General features: G+C 44.6%; 1 protein-coding gene across 1 annotated transcript; it reads left to right on the top strand.

Annotated features, from left to right (window-relative positions):
- Positions 1–1,570: 1,570 nt before the first annotated feature.
- LOC115149392 (chondroitin sulfate proteoglycan 4) lies at positions 1,571–23,332 on the top strand. The gene is made up of 17 exons (XM_029692217.1): positions 1,571–1,768; positions 3,437–3,600; positions 6,484–6,733; positions 6,836–7,264; positions 7,537–8,845; positions 8,980–10,075; positions 10,231–10,488; positions 10,660–10,899; positions 11,183–11,436; positions 12,278–12,500; positions 12,655–12,831; positions 16,067–16,265; positions 16,512–16,643; positions 19,047–19,222; positions 19,414–19,597; positions 19,820–20,313; positions 20,494–23,332. Exons 1-17 carry the CDS (start codon positions 1,684–1,686, stop codon positions 22,141–22,143), a joined length of 7,320 nt encoding a protein of 2,439 aa, XP_029548077.1. The 5' UTR covers positions 1,571–1,683; the 3' UTR covers positions 22,144–23,332.
- The last annotated feature ends 572 nt before the right edge of the window (positions 23,333–23,904 follow it).

Below are 23,904 nucleotides of genomic sequence, written 5' to 3'. Positions count from 1 at the left end.
GATCATATGGGATTAACTGATTATTTATATTTTCTTCAAAGATCTATTGTTGCTTCGCAGATGTCGAAAGGTTATTCAGTAATCATTACTAATATTGAACATCTAAATAAAATGTCCGTATTTCTCTGAAGGATTTTCAAAAATATTAAACACTTGCCGTCATTTTAAAATCCAAAGTGTTCCTCACTGCTGAAGAGGACTAGATATTGGATATTACAGAACCCACTTCTTATCCAAAACTTTATATGATTGAATTAGGGTGTATGTAGCAGAATGTCTCCCTGAAGACCTTGCATGGCCATGGAGTTAGGGATTGAATAGCACTCTCTGATGGCAATGAGTGGAAATGTCAGAGTTTTGAGAATGTTCCGTGAACAACATGGAGTGTATAAAACATTAAGAACACCTTCTTAATATTTTGCCCTCAGAACAGTCTCAGTTGGTCAGGGCATGGATTACAACGTGTCGAAAGGGTTCCACAGGGATGCTGGCCCAATGCTTCCCACAGTTGTGTCAAGTTGGCTGGATGTCCTTTGAGTGGTGGACCATTCTTGATACACATTGGAAACTGTTGAGTGTGAAAACCCCAGCACCGTTGCAGTTCTTGACACACTCAAACCGGTGCGCCTGGCACCTACAACACCCCATTTCAAAGGCACTTAAATATTTTGTCTTTCCCATTCACTCTCTGAATGGCACACATACACAATCCGTCTCAATTGTCTCAAGGCTTTACAATACTTCTTTAACATGTCTCCTCCCCTTCATCTACACTGGTTGAAGTGGATTTAACAGGTGACAACAATAATGGATGATAGCTTTCACCTGGATTCACCTGGTCAGTCTGTCATGGAAAGAGGATTTCATGTTTTGCACATTCAGTATAGAGTACATTACTGCTTTTTGCTATAATAATACTCACGTTTGAGAGAGGCCAAATAAACTTATTGTACAATATACAGTATGTGATATACTATTAATGAACAATTGTATTTATTTAATCTTTATTAAAGCAGGGGAGAGTCCCGTTGAGACCAAGTCTCTTTTTACAAGGGAGCCTTTCATTACAAAGCATAAATGAATAAGTCAACACATGTAATATGTAGGTAAACGCACAATGTGTTTGAAGTGCACATTTTTCAAATTCGTTTTCTAAGAAAAATTGTATTTGGAGAAAAGGTTAGGTTTATAGGTTTATTTGGTCAAAATATGTCGATGCATCATAGCTGCAGGCCATCACTTGCCAATAGGCGCACTGACAGGGCGGGGCTATAGTTCACGTCCCTCCTCTGACGTTATTTTGCGTGATATCGTGATGGATGCACAGGTACACTGGGAACTGGTTTTCACTAGCTACCACAGCCACAAAGTCAAAACTGTCTGTATCCTAAAAATTCATGATTTTTCTGTTGCTTTTTTTGGTTTTAATTTTAGGTTAGGGTTAGGCATAAGGTTAGCAGTGTGGTTAAAGTTAGGTTTAAAATCACATTTTAAAATCATACATTGAAGAAATAGGCGGGGTTTGTGACTTTGTGGCTGTGGTAATTAAGGACGACCCTGCACCCTGGACTTCACACTCAAAGTTGGGAATGAGGGATGAATGGTAGGACCGCCAGTAAAAACAATGACATTTAAAAAGGTCCCAGATTTCTCTCTTAACGGAAAGTATTGAAAGAGTAAACTATGGAGACCTTCCTAATGTTATTAAACGAGTTGTTTATGATCAAGCTTCTTCTTATGTTTCTCTCCAGCGGACAAGTGTTGGGAGGTAAAGTACAGAAAACCTGTGTAATTCTTTGTCCATATGAAAACTTCCTCTTGAATTTTCCTGAGAATGATACATTATGGTATGATAATATAATTTGCCTCTATCTTTTTAACTATTGACTCATTTGTATTGTGCAATCTAGGCCAACTAGTCTACTGTATATGTGATGTTCTTTTATTGGCAGATTGACTTGAATTCAGGGATTTTGACGTTTAGATAAATTCACATTTATTTGTTCGATTATAATAATACATTGCATGAAGCATTATTGTTATGTTGTCGTTATAAGAACAGAAGAAGGTGGCAGATGTATAATTCAAAGTGATGCAGTGTTATAGCAGGCAGATTAATATTAATCCAATTAGTTAAGGATCTATAAACGCGATAAGACCTCGTAGGAGGACACTGCCAGTGACACGATAACATAGGCTGCTATTATGTATTTGGAGCAGAAGTCTCCTGCAAGTATGTCTTTTTACTATAGCTATTTGCGAATATATATATATATATATATAAACTTGCATTACAGTTTTATTACATTGTTATAACCACATAATTAAATATAATATTACATTGTATCGCTATGGTTCTACCATCTGATGCTTTTTCCATGGCTGACCAGATTTAGGTTTATAGTGTGAGTTGGAACTATTCGATATAGTGTTTCCCCAAATAGGCCTAGTCTATTCAATGATAATGGGTTGCTTTGTGAGATGTCAACTGTGATTCTGCCAATGACGCAACTAACTACTGAAAGAACAGCAGTCCTGACGTAGTAGACGACATGTTTTAGGTCAGCATTTGGAAAGTTGTACTGCCTGACCTCATGCACTACTGTTATGACACCTTGCCACTTGTGTTTTTCTCCTCACACTATTCAGTCTGGAATCATCAGATAAATAGTTTGGCCTAACATGACCCTTTTACTCTGCGGGGACTGGGAATCATAGGTCATTCACAAATATTCTCTACACACTCACTTTCCTTCCATGGGTATTTTAGTTCTTCCATCAATTGGGCCACTGCTCCAGATATTCTGAATCTGAATGATGTCCCGCCAGCAGCACAATCTGCCTAGTTTTCCAGTTAGAACAATGCTCAGGGCATGAGAGTTTACATGAATTGAATTCAGATACAGGCAGTAAAGGTCACAGACACTTTGCAATAATAGCGAGCACTTAGTCCCTGTAGCAGGGAAATCAATAAGTTAAATGGGATGCTGCCAAAGAGAAGACCTCATTTTGCTGCCTCAATAGGCTAAATGATTGTTGTTAGCATTCACATGTGCTTTAAGAAAGGGACAAACCAACAGGGACAAAGTTACTATAGTGTTTTATGCAAGTTAACAAATGCTGAATATCTACATTACTTGTTGTTGGGTTCTCTAAAAAGAAAAGTAGCGAGGAAGATTAGGCCTAATGCGTTGTTTTGCAGCATGAAAAATAGGCTGCCCTTTGGCACTACTAGAATAGAATGGGTGGGGTGCAACCAACTATGATACAGAACTGCTCATACAGAATGTATCTTCAGTGTATGGAAATAAACCCTGCAGAATACAGCAACAGGCCGTGACATGATTAGCGCCTAGCCGAACCAAATCTTATTATTCCTAAATCTGATGACATCATATAGAATGACTTTTAAATCTGCTGTTTCTCAACCCCTCAGCCTCATTCTATGGGGATGGATATGTCCAGCTGAGGACTGTGGAGTTATCCAGCCGAACGTCGCTCCATGTGCGCTTCCGCACCTCAAGTCACAGTGGACTACTTTTCATGGCTGCCGGGGAGACAGACTTCCTCCTGCTAGAGCTGCACTCTGGTCGCCTGCAGGTGAGAACACACCTTACAGATAAACAGACATGCCGTAGCTCAGAGATTGCAGGTGAGAACACGCTTTACAGACAAACAGACATGCCGTAGCTCAAATTTGCATATTACTTCATAGGCTCAAAGCAATGCTCCCGAGTGGCGCAGCGGTCTAAGGCACTGCAACATATGCAGTGCTGGAGGCGTTACTACAGACCAAGGTTTCTTTCCCGGGCTGTGCCATAACCAACCGTGGCCAGGAGTCCCATAGGATGTCGCACAATTGGCCCAGCGTCGTCCGGGTTAGGGGAGGGTTTGGCCGGTGGGGCTTTACTTGGCTCACCGTGCACTAGCGACTCCTTGTGGTGGGCCGGGTGCCTGCAGGCTGACTTTGGTTGCCAGTTGAACGGTGTTTCCTCCGACACATTCGTGTGGTTGGGTTCCGGGTTAAGCTGGCGAGTGTTAAGGAGTGTGGTTAGGCAGGTCATGTTTCGGAGGACGCACGACTCTACCTTCGCCTCTCCCGAGCCCGTTTGGGTAAAATACCCCCCAAAATATTTTTTAAATACTGTCACTGTAGAGATGACTCCAACAACACCAGTTCTGACCACTGTGATTACGTAAAACTCAGTACTGCTCTTAGCACTTCTACTTTGGAGCACAGACAAGCCACGACAATAATTTTCTCTAGATTACAGATTGTGGACACCCCTTCAAATGGCTTTTTCAGCCACACCCGTTGTTGACAGGTGTATAAAACCGAGCACCGAGCCATGCAATCTTCATAGACAAACATTGGGAATAGAATTGCCTTACTGAAGAGCTCAGTAACTTTCAACGTGGCACCGTCGTAGCATTTCTGACCTGCTAGAGCTGCCCCAGTCAACTGTAAGTGCTGTTATTGTGAAGTGAAAGAGTCTAGGAGCAACAACAGCTCAGCCGCGAAGTGGTAGGCCACACAAGCTCACAGAACAGGACCACCGAGTGCTGAAGCGCATCACGCTTAAAATCGTCTGTCCTCGGTTGCAACACTCACTACCAAGTTCCAAACTGCCTCTGGAAGCAACGTCAGCATAAGAACTGTTCGTTGGGAGCTTCATGAAATGGGTTTCCATAGCCGAACAGCTTCTAAAATCACCATGTGTAATGCCAAGCGTTTGCTGGAGTGGTTTAATGCTTGTCGCCATTGGACTCTGGAGCAGTGGAAACGCGTTATCTAGAGTGAATCATGCTTCACCATCTGGCAGTCCGACAGACAAATCTGGGTTTGGCAGATGCCAGGAAAACACTACCTGCCCGAATGCATAGTGCCAACTGTAAAGTTTGGTGGAGAAGGAATAATGGTCTGGGGCTGTTTTTCATGGTTTGGACTAGGCCCCTTAGTTCCAGTGAAGGGATCAGTGTGGAATAACTTGACTGGCCTGCACAGAGCCCTGACCTCAACCCCATCGGACACCTTTGGGATGAATTGCAGTGCCGACTGCAAGCCAGGCCCAACATCAGTGCCTGACCTCACTAATGCTCTTGTGACTGAATGGAAGCAAGTCCCCGTAGCAATGTTCCAACATCTAGTGGAAAGTCTTCCCAGAAGAGTGGAGGCTGTTATAGCAGCAAAGGGGGGACCAACTCCATATTAATACCCATTATTTTGGAATTAAATGTTTGATGAGCAGGTGTCCACATACTTCTGGCCATGTAGTGTATATAGGCAGTTATTATCCTCAGAATGGCCAAAGGTTAAACCCAGAGGAAGGCTATGTTCCTATTGCTTTCATAGAAAAAAAGACCACCGTGAGTTTAAGGATTTACCACAGTCCCTGACAAGTTCATTCATGAATCTTTCTGGAAGAGACCACAGTCGGTTAAATGTTAGTATCTGCTGCAGCATATAAGGTTTTAGTTGATGAGTGGCTGTAAATGTGGTGGAATGGATTCAACCTGGCATTCTGCTTGTGAATGACCTCTACTTATGCTATGTCAGACAGAAATATGCTGAGGAGAACAACCTTGATGTGCTACTTTCCTGAACCTTTCTGTTGTTTGATGATTTTTGTAACAAATCTGTAATGTTATCTTACAAAATAACCACCAATTAGTCTTTGGTTAATTTTACAATTGAAAAACATTTCTTGTTACCTTCATCTCCCCTTTGTCCCTCCTTTATCTCTCCTTTATCCCTGCTTCATCTCTCCTTTATCCCTCCTTCATCTCTCATTTACCCCTCCTTCATCTCTCCTTTATCTTTCCTTCATCTCTCCTTGATCCCTCCTTCATCTCTCCTTTATCCCTCCTTCATCTCTCCTTTATCCCACCTTCATCTCTCCTTCATCTCTCCTTCATCCCTCCATCTCTCCTTCATCTCTCCTATATCCCTCCTTCATCTCACCTTTATCCCTCCTTCATCTCTCCTCCATCTCTCCTTCATCTCTCCTTTATCTCTCCTTTATTCCTCCTTCATCTCTCATTTACCCCTCCTTCATCTCTCCTTTATCTTTCCTTCATCTCTCCTTGATCCCTCCTTCATATCTCCTTTATCCCTCCTTCATCTCTCCTCCATCTCTCCTTTATCCTACCTTCATCTCTCCTTCATCTCTCCTTCATCTCTCCTATATCCCTCCTTCATCTCACCTTTATCCCTCCTTCATCTCTCCTCCATCTCTCCTTCATCTCCCTTTCATCTCTCATTTATCCCTCCTTCATCTCTCCTTTATCCCTCCTTCATCTCTCCTTCATCTCTCCTTTATCGCTCCTTTATCTCTCCTTTATCTCTCCTTCATCTCTCCTTTATCTCTCCTTTATCGCTCCTTCATCTCTCCTTCATCTCTCCTTTATCGCTCCTTTATCTCTCCTTTTATCCCTCCTTCATCTCTCCTTCATCTCTGTTTTATCATTCTTTCTTTCTCTCAGGTTCAGTTGGATTTGGGATCAGGTGAGCGTACCCTCCGCTCTGAGAAGGGGGTTCATCTGAACGACTTGGCCTGGCACTCTGTGGAGCTCCAACACGACCAGCACAATGTCACTCTGACGGTGGACCGCCACTCTCACACCAGCGTCAGGATCCCCGGGCCAGACCTGGACCTCAGTGTCCACGATGGGTTGTTCGTTGGTGGGACGGTTGGCCTGGACAAACCCTACCTCCATAGTGATGATGCCAAAGGTTGGGTTAGAATACAAATATTAGATTTAAGTTATAATCAATGACTATAAAGTATTCTTCTTCTTTTCCTCCTGCTCCTCCTCCTCTTCCTCCTCCTCCTAGGCTTCCGTGGCTGTGTGGACGAGGTGCTCTTCAACCAGCACAACTTGCTGTCCAGCCTGCGGCCCTACTCGGGATATAAGAGTGTCCATGAGGTGTCTCTGGGCTGCAGTTCTCAGTTTTCTGCAGGCGAAGACGACCCCATCAGCTTCTTCAGTTCCAGGGCGTACATGTCCCTGCCCCCGTGGGACGTCCCTCAGGAGGGGGTGTTGGAGTGTGAGGTACACACCTCCTCCGAAGAGGGGATCGTCCTGTACAGCTCTGCCCACCAGAGTGACTTTATCGCCATGGAGATCCAAGAGGGGACTTTGGTGGTTGTTGTTGGTAATGGCGGGACTAGGACGGAGCTGCACTCCCTCACGTACGTCAACAACCAGAAATGGCACCGGGTGAAACTACACTTGCTTCCTCACAGCCTGCAGCTGACTGTAGGTAAGGACGACCTGTACGGACCACGATGGCAACAAGTAGTAAACCTTTATTTTGTGTTGTCATTGTTGATTTTAAATTCAGTGTATCCACTTGTGTGACTGGAATTTTATTTTTTGAGTTGTCAAATTATGGCTAGGGTTAGGGTTACTGAATAGTTACAGTACTGTAGTTGGAATGTTGTTGACAGTTTGTTGAACATCTACTGAACATCTAAAAAGCATCTATTTGAGACTATTCAAATAAAGTGAACCCAATGAATTGTATCTTTCTAGGTGAGGAGATAGTCAACCACAGCCTAGGGGCTCATTCCGAGTCCCTGCAGCTCCGAGGCCCTCTCTACATGGGTGGTGTGGATGACAGATCACGTTTAGAAGCCAGGAAGGCCGGCCTGCTGTCTTTCAATGGGAAGCAGCTGGCCGGTGGAGGATCCTTCAAAGGCTGTCTGAGAGACATCCGGGTCAATGCGCAGAGGATGGGGCTTCCCCACGCTGTAGTCACCAAAGACATATCTGTCGGTTGTGAATTAGAGAAGCTTCCAGAAGCAATCACCACCGTGAGCCCCACGGCTGTCCTCTCTGTCACCTTGCCACTAGTCCACCATCATGGATCAGACAGGGACAGGAAGAAGCCGGGCCAGAACTTTCTGGTTCTGAAAGACTTAGTGGTTCCAGAAGGTGGGAAGGCTCTGTTAGAATCTAAGCACATCAAGGTGAACCTAGAGTTCCGGAAGCTTGGAATCCGTCAGTCTCAGATTATGTTCCGTATTGAAGAGCAGCCTGTGCATGGCCAGCTAAGGCTTGATGTGGATCATTCAGACCAAGACGAGGATTGGACCTTCAGCATGCTGGACCTGTGGCATGGTAGAGTGATCTACGTCCATGGAGGCTCAGAAGACCCTCAAGACTTCTTCATGTTCTCTGTCTTTACCAACAGCAAGAAGGAGATCCCCTTTTACCTCAAGGGAAACAAACTACACCGCTTCAACATCAGCGTCACTCCCGTCAATGACGCTCCCGAGCTCAGCCTCCCTGAGGGAAGTCTCTTCATCCTCCTGGAGAACTCCAAACGCCACCTTAACATGGATGTTCTCAGAGCCACCGACCTGGACAGCAACTCCACAGACCTAGTGTTCACCGTACTGGGGAACCATAATGCTGAAGCAGGCTTACTGGAGAACCAGGACTACCCAGGGACAGCCATCACCACCTTCTCCCAACCCGACCTGGAGGAGGGGAAGGTCAGCTATGTGCACACGGGAGGGCTGGTGAGGAACTCCCGGATGGCTGTGAGGGTCAGTGATGGGGACAAAGTGAGCAACACAGTAGTACTAAGGATCATGGCTGTCCAGCTTGAGCACAAGGTGGCCAACAACACAGGGGTGGAGGTGGACCAGGGTGGGGCTGCTGTCATCAGCAGCCAACACCTGGCTATGCAGGTCAACGTTGTGAAGCAGGGCTTTGACATCCGCTATGACGTGGTGGAGGCACCGCGATATGGCGAGCTGCAGCGGCTGCACTCCAGCGGAGAGTGGAAGCCCACCTTTGTCTTCTCACAGAAGCTTCTGGAGAAAGAACGCATCAGGTACCTAGCTGTGTTGTTTGATCTGTGTTTGTGTGCAATTGTCCATTGTTTTAACACCACGAGTTGAAGGAAATATTTACATTTTATTCAATAACTTAATGGACAATAAATATTTTATTTTCGATTCTATTCAGGTACCTCAACACCTTCCAGGAGATCAGGACAATCAATGTCACAGATCAGTTCAAATGCAGGGTCAGTGTGGGCTCAGCAGCGACTGATGAACTGGTTTTCCACATCACGGTGCGGTGGATCCACGTCAAGGTCACCAGGAGTAAGATGGAGGTCAGCGGTGTGAGGAAAGTCCTTAGCAACGAGGAGCTCTGTGTTGTCTCCAAGGGCATGAAGCTCCATGACAGTGAACTTCACTTCAGAATGCTATCCCTGCCAAAGAAAGGACAGCTCGTGTTCAAAGACAAAGTCTTAATGAAAAACTCAACATTTAGCCAGAAGAATATATCTGACCACATGGTGAAATATGAGGTTACAGGTAGGCCTCATGAGGACACAAGGGACTCGTTTCGTTTCCAGGTGGTCTCCAAACATGCACATTCAGGGGGTTACGACTTCAGAATCAACATCAAGGCAGATGTTCATAGCCTGATCCTAACAAACAAAGGACTGTCCATCCTGGAAGGAGAAAGCAAGGTAATCACCAAGGATTTGCTGTTTGCTGAAACAGTCGGGGTCAAAGCAGCACTTTATACACTCACCAGCAGTCCTAAACATGGCAAGTTAAAGAGGATCAATCTCTCTAATTCTACGTCTATTAACGATAACATCACGGCTTTCACCAATCAGGACATCGTAGAGGACCGCATCATGTACGTGCACGACGGCAGTGAAACCACGGAAGACGCGTTCACGTTCCACACCACCATCGCCAAACACACCAAAGCACACAATCACAAACGCACACACTCCAAAAAAGAAAACACTCACACCATTGACGACATCTTCAACATCTCGATTGCCCTTGTCAATGATGAGAAACCGGTCCGCGTTGTCGACAAAGTTTTCCACGTGGCCAGGGGCAGGCAGAGGCTGCTGACGTTAGACGACCTGCGCTACCACGACGCTGACTCAGACTTTGATGACAGTCAGCTGGTCTACACTAGACGGGGAATCCCCATGGGCGACCTGGTCCTAGTAAACGACACAGGCCACAAGCTGTACCAATTCAGCCAGGAGGACCTGCAGCAGAGGAGGGTGCTGTTCATCCACAGGGGGGTCAGTATGGAGTGAAATCAGTAACTTTTATTACACACAAAAAACATACACACACACACACACACACACACACACACACACACACACACACACACACACACAGTTTTAATAATTGCTTTGTTACAGTTACGAATATTAAAGATTTCACTCCATAGGTCAGCTTTGGACGTTTCGTCCTATTCGTGTCAGATGGGAAACACTACACATCCACACTGTTGGAGGTCATTGCCCAGGACCCCTACATCCAGGTGGAGAAAAGCACAGGCCTGCTGGTCCAGAAAGGCCATGTGGCCATCTTGGGTTCGGCCAACTTCAGTGTGTTTACAAACCTGGATGTCCGAGACGATGAGGAGGTGGTCTACCAGGTCTTTCTCCCGCCGAGACACGGGCATCTGTTCCACAACAACGTTAAGGTAAAATAATTGAAATAGCACCAGCATTGTATTGTTTGTAATGTGCATGTTGTGTGTTGTGATGTTGTAAGCCTGTGACATTTAATTTGACCTAGGGCATCAATAAAGGTTCAATTCAAACGCGGACCGGTTTAGTATAATTCAATTCAATTGATTCAATTCAATTTGAAGGTGGATCGTTTCACTCAGCATGATCTGAAGCTGGGCAGCGTGCAGTATCGCCATGATGACAGCATGAATCTGGCTGACTCCTTCAACTTCACGGTGAGCGTTAAAGAGGTGCGTCTGGACGCCAGCATTGGGGTGAGAGTGTACCTGGAGAGCCACCAGCAGCCCCCCACTGTACTCTACAACCACATTGTAGTGGTGGAGGAGGGCAAGTCTGTCAAGATCAACAGAGGAGACCTGGAGGTGAGATACTACATTGAAGTTCCCTATCACAAGCAGTTTTTCTGTTAAGAACCATGGGCTATCATCACAAGTATTAGTTATAAGGGACACAAGAACAGATCCCATTACCTTCACTGGGGTGTTACACAAGTTTTATGCTTAGGAATAATACTAGAATGGATTTACAAACATAGACACATTTACACGTTACTTTTTTGTCTTGTAAAACACTACACTTCTCAAATTCCACCAAATAGTCTAATCTCATGTCATGTCACATCTTTCATCTCACCTCTGTTTTCAGGTAACCCATAAGGACAGCCTCCCCTCTGAGATAGTGTACAAGGTGAAGACGGCTCCATCCCACGGGTTCCTCCGTAGGTCAACCCAGGGAGAGGACAAACCCTACCAGGGTAGCAGAGAGGAGACCATCCAATCCTTCTCCCAGGAGGATGTCAACATGGGACACATCCAGTACCTCCAGGTTGATTCAGACCAGACCCACGACTCCTTCCTTCTGGACGCCTCCAACGGCATCACAGTGGTCCATGACATCAGGTAAGTAGATGATAGGCTGACCAGAAGTCCATGACATCAGGTAGGTAGAGGACAGGTTGACCAGAAGTCCATGACACCAGGTAAGTAGATGATAGGCTGACCAGAAGTCCATGACATCAGGTAGGTAGAGGATAGGCTGACCAGAAGTCCATGACACCAGGTAAGTAGATGACAGGCTGACCAGAGGTCCATGACACCAGGTAGGTAGATGATAGGCTGACCAGAAGTCCATGACACCAGGTAAGTAGATGATAGGCTGACCAGAAGTCCATGACATCAGGTAGGTAGATGACAGGCTGACCAGAGGTCCATGACACCAGGTAGGTAGATGTCAGGCAGACCAGAGGTCCATGACACCAGGTAGGTAGATGATAGGCTGACCAGAGGTCCATGACATCAGGTAGGTAGATGATAGGCTGACCAGAGGTCCATGACATCAGGTAGGTAGATGACAGGCTGACCAGAGGTCCATGACATCAGGTAGGTAGATGACAGGCTGACCAGAGGTCCATGACATCAGGTAGGTAGATGTCAGGCAGACCAGAGGTCCATGACACCAGGTAGGTAGATGACAGGCTGACCAGAGGTCCATGACATCAGGTAGGTAGATGACAGGCTGACCAGAGGTCCATGACACCAGGTAGGTAGATGTCAGGCAGACCAGAAGCGGGGAGGTTGCCGGTTCAAGTCAAAAATGTGAATTACTCTCCATCCAGGCACCATGCACCGCGGCTGACACTGTGCCTCGGTGTGTGTGTGTGTGTTGGGGTAAAAGTCAGAAGATTAGTTTCCGTTCTAACCAAATGGACAATAAGCATCTCATTCTATTCTATTCTATCAGGGTCTCCGTGGACATCATCCCAATCCACATCCCTCTCAATGTCTTCAACGTGACCTTGGAAGAAGGGTCATCCACAGCCCTGACCAAGGAGGTCCTACAGGTCACCAACAGACACTTCTCTCAGGTTGACTTTTTCTACCATGTATCTGAGCCGCCAAGCCATGGTCATATTGAACACGCACGCATTCCTGGACTCTCCATTCCTTTCTTCACACGCAAACAGGTTAGTAAAAGGTCCAAGGTCATCTATGTTTTTATCTTCTTCAGGTGGAACATCTTCTACCGGTAGGGTTTTAAAAAGAGTGTCTATACTGGGCAGATGGAATTATACTGGACAGATAGATTTCCTAACCTCCGGGTCATTTCTGTAATTTCAGGTGGATTCAGGGCATATTTATTATGTCCACGATGGAAGTGATACACTGTCAGATAACTTCACCATTATCGCCAACGACACAGACACCAGAAAGCACAGCCAGCCCTGCATGGTGTTCGTCCATGTGACGCCTGTCAACGATGAGGCCCCAGTCATCACAGCCAACAGGATTCTACGGGTGAGTTTTTGTGTGTATATAACACAATAATACTGTAGTAACAGATATGTGTAATAACAGAGATGGAAGGAACTTGAGAAACTGGCAAAAAAAAGTGTGAGTAATTTGGGATTGTACCTATGCCAGTATGCTCCTAAATCATGTCAGTATGTTGTAGCCTCATGATTTTGAGGAACAGGGTTTATAAGAAAATTATGTAATTGGCTCTATTTTGGGAGTGGTCAGGAAACTGTGTCACTGGTTGTTTGGCAGCTTCCTGTACATTTGAACCTCTGTCATGAAAAATGATTTAGCAAAGGCTTAGAGTTGAGAGTTTGCCCCAACTTATCAAATAGTTGGAATTCCTGACATACTATCAGCCGTCCCTCTTGACCTTGAGATGTTTCTGTTGTTGCTGGATTTGAGTCCAATTGAGTTATTTTGTTGTTCAAACGTATGAGCCACAGTGTAACATTTACACCCTTTTGACTTCAAATATAAGAGTGTAGCATTGTTCCAAGACAATTCATTTTTTTCAGTTACAAGTTAAGAATCTGGTATTTTGAACATTCAGTCAAGAGTTCACGGATTTCCTCTTCTGGTATTATTGAAGTACCTTAATCTGTCCACCAGGACATCACTCTCAGTGGTGGTATCAGACACCAACCAACCGTCATGACATACTGTAGGTCAGTGGTTCCCAATTAGGGGTACTTGGCCTATCCACAGGGGGTACTTGAGAAGAATCATGAGACCATAGGCCTACTGCTAAAATGCACATGAGGGGGTACTTAAACCCCCTAAGGTCGATGTCCCCGTGGAAATCTAAATAGCGTAATATAAAAATCCCCATAAAAATCTGTCAATTTACGCTAGAGATGTATGTTTTTTTTGCATTAGATCCACTTCTGCATCTGCAGTGAAAGGTGAGAGAGCTAGAGCGGTGTTTATCAGACCATGACACATCCAGGAAATCGGTCTTCTCACAAAATCGTCTGTAGCGTCCAAACGGTTTGGCCTAGAAACTATCATGTTTTGCTCTACGACCCACACAAGCGTCTTGGGACTCGTCTGAAGTTGGTACAGCCAATCTGCCAACTTCTGTCGGTAGCTTCCGAACAGTTGGGGCTACACACAAATATGACCCGTCTGTTGAAAGGTGAGACTCTCATGAACACGTACATGTTTTGCTCTATTATGTCCACAGGCCTCACAAGACTTGTCTGAAGGTCCCCCGGTACCAGTTGAAAAGATTTATGGAAGTACAGTACCAGTATAAAGTTTGGACACACCTACTCATTCAAGGGTTTTTCTTTATTTGTACTATTTTCTACATTGTAGAATAATTAATAATTAACACATATGGAATCATGTAGTAACCAAAGAAGTGTTAAACAAATCAAAATATATTTTATATTTGAGGTTCTTCAAAGTAGCCACCCTTTGCCTTGATGACAGCTTTGCACACTCTTGGCATTCTCTCAACCAGCTTCATGAGGAATGCTTTTCCAACAGTCTTGAAGGAGTTCCCACATATGCTGAGCACGGAAGTGCGGAAGTGGATCTAATGAGACCCTGTTGGCTGCTTTTCCTTCACTCTGTGGTCCAACTCATCCCAAACCATTTCAATTGGGTTGAGGTCGGGGGGGATTGTGGAGGCCAGGTAATCTGATGCAGCTCTCCATCACTCTCCTTCTTGGTCAAATAGCCCTTACATAGCCTAGAGGTGTGTTGGGTCATTGTCCTGTTGAAAAACAAATGATAGTCACACTAAGCACAAACCAGATGGGATGGCGTATCGCTGCAGAATGCTGTAGAAGCCATGCTGGTTAAGTGTGTCTTGAATTCTAAATAAATCACAGACAGTGTCACCAGCAAAGCACCCCCACACCATCACACCTCCTCCTTCATGCTTCACGGTGGGAACCACACATGCGGCGATTATCCGTTCACCTACTCTGCATCTCATAAAGACACAGCAGTTGGAACCAAAAATATAACATTTGGACTCAGACCAAAGGACAGATTTCCACGGGTCAAATATCCATTGCTCGTGTTTCTTGGCCCATGCAAGGCTCTTCTTCTTATTGGTGTCCTTTAGTAGTGGTTTCTTTGCAGCAATTCGACCATGAAGGCCTGATTCACACAGTCTCCTCTGAACAGTTGATGTTGAGATGTGTCCGTTACTTAAACTCTGTGAAGCATTTATTTGGGGTGCAATTTCTGAGGCTAGTAACTCTAATGAACTTATCCTCTGCAGCAGAGGTAACTCTGGGTCTTCCTTTGTTGATGGTTTTTGCGACTGCACTTGAAGAAACTTTCAAAGTTCTTGAAATTTCCAGACTGACTTACCTTCATGTCTTAAAGTAATGATGGACTGTCATTTCTCTTTGCTTATTTGAGCTGTTCTTGTCAGAATATAGGACTATCTTCTGTATACCACCCCTACCTTGTCACGATATAACTGATTGGCTCAAACACATTAAGAAGGAAAGAAATTCCACAAATTAACTTTTAACAAGGCACACCTGTTAATATAAATGCATTACAGGTGACTACCTCATGAAGCTGGTTGAGAAAATGCCAAGAGTGTGCAAAGCTGTCATCAAGGCAAAGGGTGGCTACTTTGAAGAATCTCAAATCTAAAATATATTTTGATTTGTTTAACACTTTTTTGGTTACTACATGATTCCATATGTGTTATTTCATAGTTTTGATGTCTTCACTATTATTCTACAATGTAGAAAATAGTAAAAAAAAAAGAAAACCCCTTGAATGAGTACGTAGGTGTGTCCAAACTTTTGACTGGTACTGTATATATGGAGACTGTTTAGTGCCAAAAATAAGGGGTTAAAAACATGTAAAAAAAGAAATATATACACATTTTTCCTGATCTTTCTTATATCTCTCAGATATATCTCTCAGATATAAGACAGACATTTCAGAACAAACATCCTTTAGATTTTTTGGGTACACATTTTTCATCAAATTATTCTTATTATTTTTATTCTTCAAGGGGTCTTAAAATTCAAAATCAAATAGCAAAAATATCCTTGGTATGACCTTGGTGGTACATTAACCAATAAATGTTGGGAACCACTGCTGTAGGTTGCGGTACAATACGATGGTAGAATATTCATAGAATTTCCATGTTTGACAGAAATCTTTTCTATTCTCAATCTGTTTCTTTCTGCTTGTTTTGCTTGTCCTCTTCTCTACCTGTAACTGTCCTCTTCTCTACATGTTCCCTTTACAGGTGTGGGTGAACTCAGTCACAGAGATCAGTGTAGATGACCTGAGTGCTGAGGACAGTGACTCTCCACCGGAGGACCTAGAGTTCATCGTGACCCCGCCTAGTAATGGTCACCTGGCCCTGAAGAGCGCCCCCTCCAGACACATCCTCAACTTCACCCAGACACACACCCTCCACGGACAGCTGGTGTTTGTCCACAGTGGTGAGACTATGGATACTGGATAGTAGATATCAATAGGAGGTAGCTGCTCTTACAGAATAGAAGGTTAGGAGAGTTGAAGGGTGCCAACAAAATGCTGGAGATGCAAGTGGACAATATACGACATGCAAGTTAGACATACAAGTCATATCCCTGTTCTGGGGGATTATAAGTGTTATAACTACAGACATATGTACAGTAGTATATCCAACGACCACAAGCATAAAGACAGACTTTTGTTCCTTGCAGGTGCCTTGTCCGGAGGTTTCCACTTCCAGGTCAATGATGGGGTGAACTTTGCCCCCCGACAGATCTTCAGCACCACGGCACGCTCCCTGGTCCTCAGCCTGGAGCGGAACCACGCCCTCACAGTGTTCCCAGGTAATAGTAACTAGATACACTGAGTATACAAAACATTAAGAACACCGGTCCAAATCTGCAACACTGCTGGGTTTTTCACACTCAAAAGTTTCCTATGTGCATAAAAAATGGTTCACCATCCAAAGGACATCCAGCCAACTTGACACAACTGTGGGAAGCATTAGAGTCAACATGGGCCAGCATTCCTGTGCAACGCTTTCAACACCTTGTAGAGTCTACGCCCTGACGAATTGAGGCTGAGGGCAAAAAGGGAGGAGGGGGTGCAACTCAGTATTAGGAAGGTGTTCCTAATGTTTGGAATACTCAGTGTATATAGACTTTGAACTACGCCCTCACAGTGTTCCCAGGTAACAGTAACTAGATATATAGAACATGAATCAGTTATGCTGATTCCCAGGTAACGTAACTAGATATATAGAACATGAATCAGTTATGCTGGTCCCAGGTAACAGTAACTAGATATATAGAACATGAATCAGTTAAGCGGTTCCCAGGTAACAGTAACTAGATATATAGAACATGAATCAGTTATGCTGTTCCCAGGTAACAGTAACTAGATATATAGAACATGAATCAGTTATGCTGTTCCCAGGTAACAGTAACTAGATATTTAGAACATGAATCAGTTATGCTGTTCCCAGGAAACAGTAACTAGATATATAGAACATGAATCAGTTATGCTGGTCCCAGGTAACAGTAACTACATATATAGAACATGAATCAGTTATGCTGTTCCCAGGTAACAGTAACTAGATATATAGAACATGAATCAGTTATGCTGGTCCCAGGTAACAGTAACTAGATATATAGAACATGAATCAGTTATGCTGTTCCCAGGTAACAGTAACTAGATATATAGAACATGAATCAGTTATGCTGGTCCCAGGTAACAGTAACTAGATATATAGAACATGAATCAGTTATGCTGTTCCCAGGTAACAGTAACTAGATATATAGAACATGAATCAGTTATGCTGTTCCCAGGTAACAGTAACTAGATATATAGAACATGAATCAGTTATGCTGTTCCCAGGTAACAGTAACTAGATATATAGAACATGAATCAGTTATGCTGGTCCCAGGTAACAGTAACTAGATATATAGAACATGAATCAGGTATGCTGTTCCCAGGTAACGTAACAGGAAATATAACTATAGCCACCCCCTACACCATAATCAGAATAAAGTGTATTGTCCTAAAGAGGAAAATCTTGGTACAGTTCACAAAGTGAATATATAAAACATATAGAACACTGCACCCCCCCCCCCCCCCCCCCCCCCCCCCCAACCGCCACCACCTGCATTAGCCTCATTGTCTAGCCTGGTCCCAGATCTGTCTGTGCTGTCTTGCCAACCCTTTTGGTGATTCGCATGACAATGACCATAGGAGTTGTCAAGGCAGCACAAACAGATCTGGAACCAGGCTAGTAAACCCCTAGTCTGTCTGCTGCAGTATAAAGTCATTCTCAGCCTGTACTGAATCAGATGATCATGGTGCCAGCTGCCAGTCTGTACTGAATCAGATGATCATGGTGCCAGCTGCCAGTCTGTACTGAATCAGATGATCATGGTGCCAGCTGCCAGTCTGTACTGAATCAGATGATCATGGTGCCAGCTGCCAGCCTGTACTGAATCAGATGATCATGGTGCTAGCTGCCAGTCTGTACTGAATCAGATGATCATGGTGCCAGCTGCCAGTCTGTACTGAATCAGATGATCATGGTGCCAGCTGCCAGCTTTTACCAGCTAGTTATGTGGTAGGTTGCTAAGTAACTTAATCATACTTAACTCACCAGCCATAATGCCTCCTGGCTGGAGGCCTGGTTTATCAAGATCATAGGATAACGGAGGTGGCATAGTCTTACATTATACAGAAAGGTGATTCAATCGCCCTTGAGACCATGCTACCAGTACGGTATCTTCCAAGATAATGTTGTCTAGAGAGCTGCATGTAACACCCCACCTGAAAAAAACATGAAATAGCTACTTAAACTGCCTGTCTCTGTCCTGGTTATGTTTGTAATACTGCAATGTCCTTGTAGTTACAACAGACAATGAAGTTTGTACAACCTGCCGATCATGTCTTTCATAGTTACAACTTGTAGTTACAACAGAAGTTTGTAGTCTACAACATGTCAATCTTTTATTTACAACAGACAACAGACAAGACGTTTGTACAACATGTCACTCATGTGGTTTATAGTTACAGCAGAAGTTTGTACAACATGTCACTCACCAGACAAAGACGTCCGATCATCGGCATGCTTTTTTTTGGTGTAAAGTAGCACAGGTGCAGAAGGTACGTTTGTTTAGCTATCGGAAAGAGGTGTCCAGAGAATCTGGTCACGCAGCTACTCTGCAGGTTTTCTCCCTACTAAACACGGTCCTGTTTTTTCTCTGCAGGCTCTGTGAATACCATCTCTCAGAATAACCTTCTGGTGGTTACCAACGACAACGGTGACATGGGAGGGAACCACTCCATCCTTTACAGTGTTACCAGTCCTCCAAAGCTGGGGAGACTGCTCAGAAAACAGACAGACAACTCTACTGCAGAGATCTCCTCCTTCACACAAGACATGGTAGGCCTATGTGTGTTTATGTAATATCACTTTTTACGGTAAAGTCAATAGAGACACCGTTTTATTTATGTTTGGCACAGTTATGTTTTCTTTACAAGACACATTTTAAGAGTGTCTTTGCAACAATAACTTGGATTTTGAAGTTAAAATATCCCTATCTTTCTCATTTCTCTGTTGTCTTGTTATTTTAGGTGAATGAGGGTTCGATTAGTTATGACCAAACCCATCCTGAATCGTTGGGATGGATGACTACAGACTCCTTCACTTTCACAGTGTCTTCGTCCCCTGTCTCTCTTCAACCTCAAGTCTTCCACATCCATATCTCCTATGAGCATGCTCCTGCAGAGCGCAACACCATCCTCACTGCTAACACTGGTGAGTCAGTCTGTGTTGCTGTTAGACAGACAGACGAAGGCTCTACTGGACTCTTGACTGTAGTATGCCCAGCTAACCTACCCTGCAGAATACCATCACTGGTCCAAAACCTCAAGATAAACTTTTTAATTTATTCTTATTTGCAATGACAATCCTGATATTGATGAATGTTCAATAAAAGCTGTTTGTTTATGTTTGTATGTTGTTCTTCTCTGTTACCAGGTGCTGTTGTGACTGAAGGTGGCAGAGTGGTGATTGACAAGATGCAGCTGGATTCCTCTAACCTGCTGGGCAAGCTGTTGGAACCCCAGCGACGTTCCTACGAGGTCTGGTACCACGTCACCTCTCTACCCCAGCACGGCATAATCACCGTGGGAGAACGCAACCTGACCAGCGCCAAACCCAACTTCTCCCAGTTCATCCTGGATAAGTTTGGAATCACATACCAGCACGACGACTCCGAGACAACCCATGACTTCTTCACCTTCGAGGTTTGGCTGAACCGTAAGGGCCAGCCTCCCCAGAGACCCTCAGAACCCAGCCTGATAATAACAGAGTCGTTTGACCTCACAGTGACCCCTGTCAATGACCAGCCGCCCCTGCTCCGGACCAAGGCCCCCAGTCTGAGGCTGGTGCAGGGGGACACAGTGGTCATCAGCCCTGAGAACCTCCTGGTGGAAGACCTGGACACCCCTCCAGAAGAGATCCATTACAAGGTCTTCTTCATGTCATCCTTTACCGTCCTTCACCTTTACAGGGCTCACAACCCCTCATTGTTTACACCTTACTTGTTGTTGTCCTTTTTACAGTAATTCTGTTTTCCCTCCTGACTTTTTTCTGTGAGTTGTTGAGACACGTCTGTGAAATGCATTGACATTTTATTTGATTTGATTTAGGTGATCAGCAAACCCATCAATGGCTTCCTGTCTCTAGGAGAGCAGCTGAATGAGACAGTGTCTGCCTTCACCCAGGCGGACATCAACCATGGCAGAGTCCGCTTCATCCAGGACGGAGAACCCTCTTCAGGGGTGTTCTATTTCAGTGTGACTGACGGGTTCCACCGACCGCTATACAAGCTCTTCAACCTGGAGGTCACCGCAGCAACCGTCTCCATGGTGAACAACACAGGATTGAGGCTGGTGCAGGGTCAGACAACCGCTACATTGACAACAGAACACCTGGCTGCAGAGACCAATGGGAGACACAGTGTGACGATTCACTATAGAGTGACCACACCACCACACCACGGCAGTCTTCTCATGTCCGACCTGCCAGTCAGTGAGTTTAACCAAGAGGACCTTCACTCATGTAGACTGTCCTATCACATGACGGACCTCACCTCCTCCTCAGACAGCTTTGAGTTCACAGTCTCGACCCCGGAGAGCAACATGACCGCTCAGACGGTCAATGTCACGGTCCGACCGCTCATCCATTTCAGCGAGCGCGTCCTGATCCCCAGTGGCATCGCCGTGAAACTGAGGAAGGACTATCTGGACGCCACAGACCTCGCCACACTCAGCGGCAGCGACCCTATCTTCCACATCCTGTCCCCGCCCAAACACGGCAAGCTGGTCAAGGTGACCTTTGACCTATCGGACGGCGCCAATCACTCGGTGGAGTCGTTTACCTTCCGGGACGTGGTGCAGGGCAGGGTGGCCTTACAGGAGACCCTGGCACAACAAAGACACAGCAACAACGTCGCTGATCAATCAACATCTTTACTGTCCCAATTAGGGACCGCCGACCACAACACAACAGAGATCCATGTGTCCATGCTCAATGACTCCTTTTCATTCCTTCTGAGGGCGGATAATGTTCAGCCGGCTGTAGGAGAGTTTTTATTCACCATCGTGCCATACAAAGAGAGTTTGAACCACACGACCAGGTCACCTGGGCGCAATCGAACCACAGGCGGCAGAGGGACTACAATCCACTCTGCCACCCACCCTCACACCACAAACCACAAGACCCACAACAAGACCCTACAGAAGCAGTTCAAAGCCCGTCACCATTGGGGGAACCAGACCCGCGGAGGTCACCCCATGATCCCCATCGTCCCTGGAAACACCCATGGGAAACACAACATCCACGGCCCCCACAGAATCACTCCAGTTCGGGTAGAGTCCCTGCCCCGGCCGGCCTCCGACCCCCTGCTGCTCATCCTGCCCTTCCTGGCCTGCCTGCTGCTCATCGTCATCCTGGTGGTCCTGATCCTGGTGCTGCGCCACCGCAGGGAGAAGAGGGCCTTATCCAGAGGGCTCATCCAGGAGCTGGCGGCTGCAGCCGGAGATGGAGGCCCAGAGGGGAGCCCCTACCTGGGCAGGCCGGAGAGGAGCATTGCGGTCCCCTCAGTGGTGGTTACTCCGTTGCTGGGCCCTAATAGTTGCCCCAGTACTCCGGTCCTCAATGTGCTGCGTAGGGGAACGCTGGCTCCACGTGACCCTTGTCTGCTGCTCTGGGCGGTAGATGCTGTTCCTGATATGGTACAGGCCCAGCACTGTCAACACCCCGAGCCCACTCTGAGAGACAACCAGTACTGGGTGTAATGGATCCACAGCTCATACCCCTACATTGAAACAGAGATACTAACTAAACTTTATACTATTGAGTAACTATTGAGTACCCCCACACCTACTCTGAGAGACAACCAGTACTATGTCTGATTGAACCCATACATACCCTGAAACACAGAGACTTGGTTTAACCTTGCACCCAATATACTGTAACTATTGACTACTGATGTTTGCATTCCAATGTTGGTGCTGTTTGCTGGTTTCATTGTGAACTTGATTTTTGGTATAGAAAGTTCTTAATTGGTTCTACAATTCACCCTGTTACAATGTTTTATTTGTGGCAGGTTACTATTTTACTTTGGTTTTATTGGGATTTTATATTTTATACGTTATTTGACCAATTAGTTTTGCGCCAAGATGTTTCATTATAACTTTTCACAATGGCTTGAAAAACGTGTCTGTTTGTTTCAGGCCAGTAAACTGTTTATTTTTTTAGAGTAGTTGGATAATTCTATTACAGTATTTATGCTTCCAGTTTTATAAAAGATGTATGTTACAGTTTGCGGTTACACGATGTAGTTTACATTAATCTGACTAACGTAGCAATTCAACTTGTCAGTGGTTAGAATAACCAAAGGAATAGATATAGCAAGAGCCATTTATAGATGCACATGTACTGTATATACACATCTGCTTGTAGCTTGAAACAGGAACTGAGACTACATTAAATCTGTTTTCAAGGAAGTGCCTTTAGTTTGAATGCATTCAGTCAGCCATGATGTTGTAATGGTCACAATGTCTTCTAGTCTGGTTATGAACAATAGACCAAATACTTGACTAACACACTTTTTTGTTGTAAATAATTATACTGAAATGCATGTCTTCACTCATTATCCAGTATTTTATAACCAAATGATAACTTAAACACGCCTGTTCATCACGCATGTCATGCCTGATTCAGTGTTTCCATTGGCTAGTAAATATGCAGCCCACTATTTCTATAAAAAGACTTGACACACTCTCTTTGTTTGTAAATAATGCATGTCTTCATCCAGTCTTTTTGTAATGAAATGATAACTTTATCATGCCTGTGCTTCGGGCATGCCAAACCCCAATCAGTGTTTTAAATGTCTGAATACAAAGTACTATACATGTAAATAAATACAGTACGCAGTCAAATATTTCTATGGTAATAAAGATGAGCTATAATGAGAACACATAGTACACCAGTCGATGTGTGCTCATCTTTGCTGCAGCCTGCAGTAAACACATATCTGTATTTTTCTAATAAAATCTTTGTGTTATATATAGGTTGTGTACAGGGCTGTGAAAATGCGTTTGCTCCCTTTCTGATTGTCTCTACTTTTGCATATTTTTTGATACGGAGTGATCTTCAACCAAAACCTAATATTAGATAAAGGGAACCTGAGTGAACAAATAACACAACAATGACATACTTATTTCATTTATTTCATAAACAAAGTTATGCAACACCCAGTGCCCCTGTGTGAAAAACTAATTGCCCACTTACACTCAATAACTGGTTGTGCCACTTTTAGCTGCAATGGCTCCAACCAAACACTTCCTGTAGTTGTTGATCAGTCTCTCACTATTTTGGCCCACTCTTCCATGCAGAACTGATTTAACTCAGTGACGTGTGGGTTTTCAAGCATGAAATGCTTTTTTCAAGTCCTGCCACAACATCTCAATTGGGATTAGGTCTGGACTTTGACTAGGCCATTCCAAAACTTCAAATGTGTTGCTTTTTAGCAATTTTCATGTATACTTGATTGT

This window comes from Salmo trutta, chromosome 15 (assembly GCF_901001165.1).
Source record: "Salmo trutta chromosome 15, fSalTru1.1, whole genome shotgun sequence".
In the NCBI taxonomy this organism is placed as follows: domain Eukaryota; kingdom Metazoa; phylum Chordata; class Actinopteri; order Salmoniformes; family Salmonidae; genus Salmo; species Salmo trutta.
Note: the sequence above shows the minus strand (reverse complement) of the source record. Positions and strands in the feature narration are given on the sequence as shown.

Bases quoted from the DNA above. Each gene is read 5' to 3' on its own strand.
- LOC115149392 (XM_029692217.1), top strand. From the start codon at position 1,684: ATGGAGACCTTCCTAATGTTATTAAACGAGTTGTTTATGATCAAGCTT. The intron at 3,601-6,483 runs GTGAGAACACAC...TCTTTCTCTCAG, and splicing joins TGCACTCTGGTCGCCTGCAG to GTTCAGTTGGATTTGGGATC. The intron at 11,437-12,277 runs GTAAGTAGATGA...CTATTCTATCAG, and splicing joins ACAGTGGTCCATGACATCAG to GGTCTCCGTGGACATCATCC.